This window comes from Camelina sativa, chromosome 19 (assembly GCF_000633955.1).
Source record: "Camelina sativa cultivar DH55 chromosome 19, Cs, whole genome shotgun sequence".
Classification (NCBI taxonomy): Eukaryota; Viridiplantae; Streptophyta; class Magnoliopsida; order Brassicales; family Brassicaceae; genus Camelina; species Camelina sativa.
In genome coordinates, this window is record NC_025703.1 from 13,216,449 (window position 1) to 13,223,576 (window position 7,128).

The 7,128-nt window shown below is 38.3% G+C and overlaps 1 protein-coding gene across 1 annotated transcript; it reads left to right on the forward strand.

Annotated features, from left to right (window-relative positions):
- Nucleotides 315-1,240, forward strand: LOC104766219 (histone H3.3-like). The gene is made up of 4 exons (XM_010490057.2): nucleotides 315-473; nucleotides 561-637; nucleotides 735-825; nucleotides 919-1,240. The coding sequence occupies exons 1-4, from the start codon at nucleotides 402-404 to the stop codon at nucleotides 1,087-1,089; spliced, it is 411 nt and encodes a 136-aa protein (XP_010488359.1). The 5' UTR covers nucleotides 315-401; the 3' UTR covers nucleotides 1,090-1,240.

The window sequence follows — 7,128 nt, forward strand, 5'->3', positions numbered from 1 at the left end:
TATATAAATATCTTTTTTACTATTTACTAATCTCTCATCTCCACCAAAGTTCAAAAACACAATTCAGAGACTTGCGATACCTCTCTCTCTCTCTCTCTCTCTCTCTCTCTCTCTCTCTCTCTCTCTCTCTCTCTCTCTCTCTCTCTCTCTCTCTCTCTCTCTCTCTCTCTCTCTCTCTCTCTCTCTCTCTCTCTCTCTCTCTCTCTCTCTCTCTCTCTCTCTCTCTCTCTCTCTCTCTCTCTCTCTCTCTCTCTCTCTCTCTCTCTCTCTCTCTCTCTCTCTCTCTCTCTCTCTCTCTCTCTCTCTCTCTCTCTCTCTCTCTCTCTCTCTCTCTCTCTCTCTCTCTCTCTCAGTTCAAATCGTTCATCGTTCTCAGATCTTTTTGTTGAAGAAGGAAGCTCATGGCTCGTACGAAGCAAACCGCGAGAAAATCACATGGAGGAAAAGCTCCGAGGAAGCAGCTCGCCACCAAGGTTCGTTCTTTTAGTTTTGGTATTTGTAAAATTTGAATATCTAGGGTTTCGAATTTGGCTGTAACTGATTGTGTAACCTTAATTTAGGCGGCGAGGAAATCTGCGCCGACCACCGGAGGTGTCAAGAAGCCTCACCGTTACCGTCCTGGAACCGTCGCTCTTCGGTAAGTAAATTTCAAGATTTCTTCTTCTCTTATCTCAAATCGTAATCGTGTTCTGAAATCGATGGTTTTGTGTGTGTTAGTGGAAATCAATCAACAGTGAGATTCGTAAGTACCAGAAGAGCACAGAGCTGTTGATCCGTAAGCTTCCCTTTCAGCGTCTTGTTCGTGAAATCGCCCAAGATTTCAAGGTATATATAGATCATAAACCCTAGAATATGTATTCGTGATTCCTTAAATTGATGAATCTTGATCCTAATAGAAGTTGTTTTTGGTGTATGTAGACGGATCTGAGATTCCAGAGCCATGCGGTGTTAGCACTTCAAGAAGCTGCGGAGGCGTATTTGGTGGGTTTGTTTGAAGACACTAACCTTTGTGCCATTCACGCCAAGAGGGTTACGACTATGCCTAAAGACATCCAGCTCGCAAGAAGGATTCGTGGGGAGCGTGCTTAAGAGATTTGTTGTATGATCTATCTAGGGTTTTCTTATTGTCTTAGTAGTATTTTGGATTTTATTCTATCTTTCGTTTTGTTTTGGTGTTGTCTTCTTCTTTTTATAACTAAGGTACAAATGATCTTTTAAGAGCTTTTTCTGAGATATTATGAAGTTGGTTATTGATGATATGATTTTCCTACTGTTTGCTTCTCTAGATTGAATTGATGATCATTGTTCTTGGAGATGTGTTCATCATATTGCGAAGAAAAAATTATGATTAATCCACTTTTTGTTTCTTCTCTCTTTCAACAAGAAGTTTGTGTTGCTCAGTCGGTTTAGCCGTTTTTAGGATTTAAGATTTCATGTTTTGAAAATTCACAAATTATTATTTACTAGTACGAAAAAATTATACTTTATAGTATAAATCACATATCACCTGACCAATTATGTCTTGACACATGTAATTTTAACAATTATACATTTTAATCAAAATTAAGCAAATATACATCAAACAAAATAACTTAATGTACTACATGATCCTTTTTTGTAAGAAAAAATAAAACATACATATTACGAATGTGAGGTTGTTATTATTTATTTTTTTCGGGGCCAGCCATGAAAAGTCGTTTAAAACCGTACAATTAGTTTTTAAAATCAAACTTCGATTAGATGTATCATGTAAAGATATTTTAAGATTCATGAACACATCAATTTAGAATATATCATAATGATTTCAACATTTTAAAATCTGTGCGTATGCACGGGATTAAAAATATTTAGTCGTTTATAAAAAAAAAGACAGCTTGCTTAAAGAAAGATTTGGAGTTACAAGATAGTTTCAACCGTTTTTCCTCCGATTTGAAGTTTTTTCTTCTTCCGGTTATTCCTCTGTCTTCACCAAGGTACACCGGCAACGTTTGGTGGCTTCTATTTATTGACCACAGTTTCTAAGGGTTCGAAATATAGAATAGTTGCAGGTTTTATAAGAACAAAAGATCAAAAATAAGAATTGCTCTCTTATTATTTAACTTTAGAAAATTTCTTAAAACTAAAGTTTTCTCACAATTGCTTTCTCTTAAAAACTCAAGTCAAACTCAAAAACTCTCTTATGTTTGCCATAACTCGACAAGCATATATATAGTGAAAACCAAAACCAAATCTTAATAGGAAAACCACTATTGTCTAGATAACTCTTAGACAAGACTCGAGCCTTATCTCTTCCTAATCATAACTCGATTAGAACTAGGATTACTTCTTCTTCAAGCTTCCTTCAAGCTTAAACCAACATTCTCCCCGTTAAGCTTGAATTCACTCTTTACATCATTCATTCCGATAAGATCCCTCATCTCTTTAAATTTGATCCTTCCAAGAGCCTTTGTCAAAATGTCTGCCTTCTGCTCGATTCCAGGAACATGCTTTACTTCTATTCTTCAATTCTCGACACATTCTCTGATGAAATGAAATCGCCTGTGTATGTGCTTGCTTCGCCCATGAAACACTAAATTTTTCGTCAAAGCAATCGCAGATTGATTGTCAAGTCGTATCGTAACCTTCTCACAAGGTGCACCAGTGATCTCACAAAGCAATTCTTGCAGCCAAATCGCCTGTTTTGCTGCTTCTGTACCAGCCATGAACTCGGCTTCACAAGAGGACAGAGCTACGACGTCTTGCTTCTGTGAACACCAAGTTATTGGACTTTCTCCTAAATAAAAAAATGTAACCAGAGGTACTCTTACCATCGTTTGGATCAACATTGTGACTACTGTCACTGTATCCTATTAGTCTTGGTATCTTTGTTCTGCCGAATGTCAAACCAAGACTTATTGTTCCCTTTAAATACCACAAACAGTGCTTCATGGCAGCTCCATGTGATTCTCTAGGACTTTGCATGTACCTGCTCAAAACTCCCACTGCAAAAGACAAGTCAGGTCGAGTATGAAGCAAATAACGAAGACATCCCACGTTTCTCCTATACCCTGTTGCATCAATCTCCTTCTCATTCTCTGCTTTAGACAATTGCAGACCAATCTCCATCGGTGTAGGCACTAAATTGCAGTCTCTCATCCCTGCTTCTTCAAGAATTCTTTGCGCATATCGTGTCTGATTCAACGTTATTCCCTGTTGATGTTGTGTCACCTCAATTCCCAAATAATATGTTAACTTTCCTAGATCACTCATCTCGACTTTGGATGACATCTCCTTCTTAAATTCTTGAATCTCCATCAGACTTGTTCCTATCACAAAGAGATCATCGACATACACACCAATAACCAGTAAATGTCCTCCAAGCTCCTTTCGATACACTGAAGGCTCCTTTGAGCACTTAACAAACCGCATACCCAACAAGATCGTGTTCAATTTATTATTCCAGGCTCTAGGTGCTTGACGCAATCCATACAATGCTTTGTTTAGCTTGTAAACCTTCCCTTCACTTCCAGCCTTTTGAAAACCTTCAGGTTGTGAGACATAGACTGTTTCTTTAAGTTCACCATGTAACAAAGCTGTTTTTACATCAAGATGATGTATATCCCATCCATGTGCTGCTGCAAGATCAACAAGTAATCTAATTGTCTCAATCCTAGCTACTGGAGCAAAAACCTCCTCAAAGTCAACTCCATATTGTTGCACATAACCTTTGGCAACTAGTCTTGCCTTGTGCTTATTAATGCTGCCATCTGAATTCTTCTTTAGCTTAAACACCCACTTGAGTCCTATAGGTTTTGCTCCAACTGGTAAGTCAACAAGATCCCATGTTTTCAATTTTTCAATAGAACCAATCTCTTCTTCACAAGCATGTATCCACTCTTTTGACTCTTTTGCTTCCAGAAAGTTTCTTGGTTCATTGTTTAAACTCAACAGTAACATCTCGCCTTCCTCTTCTGCTAACAACACATAATCTTTAAGGTACTTCGGAATATGCTTCTCTCTCTGTGATCTTCTCAACGCGACCGGTGATATGTTTGCAGGTAACCAATCTTGGTTATTTGATTCTTCATTGTCTTCTATGTCTTCATTAACCTCTGATACTTCATCAGATTCGATATTCTGCTCTGTTTCAGTTCCTCTACTGTCTCCGTGTAACCCATGGTTTCCAAAACCATCAGCCATGATTTTGAAGCTATCATTGCTATTTGCCAAAGTATTGTCAACCTTCCAGTCCCAACCTTTTGTTTCGTCAAAGATAACGTCTCTACTAACAATAATTTTCTTCGTGTGAGGATCAAACAACCTATAAGCTTTCGAGCCAGGCTCTGTTCCTAGATGAACAAGTATACGAGTCATGTCATCCAGTTTCCTTAAAAACGAAGAATTCACTTTTGCGTATCCGATGCAACCAAAAACTCGTATGTGATCAACATTGGGTATCTTGTCTCTGAACAATTCATACGGTGTTCTGTCTTTGAGTGACCGTGTTACTACTCTGTTCCGAAGGTAAGTTGAATGTCTCACAGCTTCTCCCCACATGTAATTTGGCAACCCTATGTGCTTCAAGATACTTCTCGACATCTCCATTAAAGTTCTGTTTCGCCTCTCGACCACACCATTTTTCTGTGGTGTATATGGTGTTGTAAGGTGTCTTTGAATTCCATTTTCTTCACAAAATGAGCTAAACTGGAGAGATACAAACTCTCCTCCTCTGTATGTTCTCAGTGTTAATATTTTGCTCTCTGTTTCCTTTTCTATCATCATCTTGAAGTTTTTAAACTTCTGAAACGCATCTCCCTTCTCCTTAAGCAGAATTGTCCACATGTAACGCGAGTAATCATCTATGAGAACAAAGATGTAACGATTTTTAGCATTAGTACTTGGCGAAATTGGGCCGAAGAGGTCACCAAGTATAAGCTCAAGCTTCCTTGTTGCTCGATAAGAAGTCGCATGTGGAAAGACTCTCCGTGTTTGTTTACCCAATAAACACGAACTGCAGAGTTTCTTCTCAAGTGTAGTGTTTGGAGCTCCATGTACTAGCTTCTTCTCAATCATATAATTCAAAGTATCAAAGTTCACATGACCCATCCTTGTATGCCACTTACTTGCTTCACTTATGTCTGTCAGATACAGACATGTGTTATCCTTCAGACCCATTCTGACCTTGTAGAGTCTGTTTGGTGACCTTACTGCTTTGACAAGTAATTTTCCCTCATTGTCTCTCATTGTTAGAAGTCCTTCTCTTAGTCTAATATCGCATCCAGCCTCTGTAGCTTGACCAAGAATGACAATGTTACTTTTTAAACCAGGTATGTAGTAAACATCGGTCATCTTTCTTGCTTTTACATTTAGATCAACAAACGATATGGTCCCTTTTCCTTTGATATCGATGCGAAAGTCATCTCCAAATCTAACTTTACCAGTGACTGTTAGGTCAAGTGAATCAAAATATCTTCTATCTCCGGTCATGTGGTTACTAGCCCCATTATCGAGATACCATACATTATCTCCTTCTGCGTTTGTCTCAAATTTGCTTGGAACACAACGTTTTTCATTCAGAAAAACTACTTCATGCATCAATAGCTCATCTGCGTTTTCCGTATCCTTTTCAACTTCTTTTGCTTCTTGCAATTTGAGAAATCGGTCTGGACAGCTGCTTGCATAGTGACCCATCTTGTCACATCTAAAGCATGTAATCTGTGAAGCATCTCTTCCTCCATTGCGTCCTCGTCCTCTCTGTCGATAAGAGTATCTTCCTCCTCTGCCTCTTCCTCTGTAACTTCCATTATACTCGTACTGATTCTGGTTAGAGTGACTGGTTTGGTTTGTATCAACATTGGTAGCAGTGTTTGCATACATCAACTTGCTTTGCTCTTCATGCGGTTCCTCGTCATCAAAGATCCTCTCTTCATAGGCCTTAAGCCGTCCAACAATATTCACAAAGCTTGTTGTATTCAAATCCAGTACTTATTCCAAGGAGGCAACAATTTGAATATACTTTCTTCGAGGAAGAGTCTTAAGAAACTTCTTAACCAATTTAGATTCTTCAATATCTGCTCCTAGTGCGGCTGATTTGGAAGCGATCTCAGAAATCCTTTCAGAAAATTCATCAATAGTTTCTGCATCCTTTATCTTTAATCTGTCAAACTCAGTCATCAAGGTTTGCAACCGAGCTTCTCGAACCCGCTCAGCTCCAACATGTCTGTTCTTGATTGCTAGCCATATCTTCTTGTCTGTACTAAGTTCTCCTACTTGTAGAATGAGTGCTTCAGGGATTGATTGAAACAATAACGCAATGGCCATGTCATTATTTTCTTCGTCTATGGCCTCTGTGTCAATTGCTTCCCAAGCCTTATTGACCCTAAGAACAAACTTCATTCTCATTGCCCAAACTGTGTAGTTTGTGACAGTTAGCATAGGACACGAAATAGACGAAGATCCTCCTCCCTCTGTTTGTTTTGCTACCACGATTGTACCTTCGGATTCTGCCATTATTTTTCTTTATAAGGCTCTGATACCAAATATAGAATAGTTGCAGGTTTTGCAGGTTTTATAAGAACAAAAGATCAAAAATAAAAATTATTCTCTTATTATTTAACTTTAGAAAATCTCTCAAAACTAAAGTTTTCTCACAATTGCTCTCTCTTAAAAACTCAAGTCAAACTCACAAACTCTCTTATGTTTGCCATAAGTCGACAAGCATATATATAGTGAAAGCCAAAACCAAATCCTAGTAGGAAAACCACTATTGTCTAGATAACTCCTAGACAAGACTTGAGCCTTATCTCTTCCTAATCATAACTCGATTAGGACTAGGATTACTTCTTTTTCAAGCTTCCTTCAAGCTTAAAACCAACACGAATGCTCTTCTTTTAACAGATTTGCTGTGGAAAAAACGTCCATGGAAACCACCATGGAAAAAGAGACAAATCGGATATGGTGATGTTGTGATGTTAGACGTCTACATATTAAACGTTTTATCAACTTTGGGAAATGGCATACTCGATTTATTAGATCAGGTTCATTCCATCAAGCATTGGCCACGGTGGTTATTATTTTTGGTGAAGGAATCAATGCTTTGGTTTATTCTTCAGAATACGTTTCATGAATTAAAGGGACGTTTGGTTAAGG

Bases quoted from the DNA above. Each gene is read 5' to 3' on its own strand.
- LOC104766219 (XM_010490057.2), top strand. From the start codon at position 402: ATGGCTCGTACGAAGCAAACCGCGAGAAAATCACATGGAGGAAAAGCT. The intron at 474-560 runs GTTCGTTCTTTT...ACCTTAATTTAG, and splicing joins GGAAGCAGCTCGCCACCAAG to GCGGCGAGGAAATCTGCGCC. The intron at 826-918 runs GTATATATAGAT...TGGTGTATGTAG, and splicing joins AAATCGCCCAAGATTTCAAG to ACGGATCTGAGATTCCAGAG.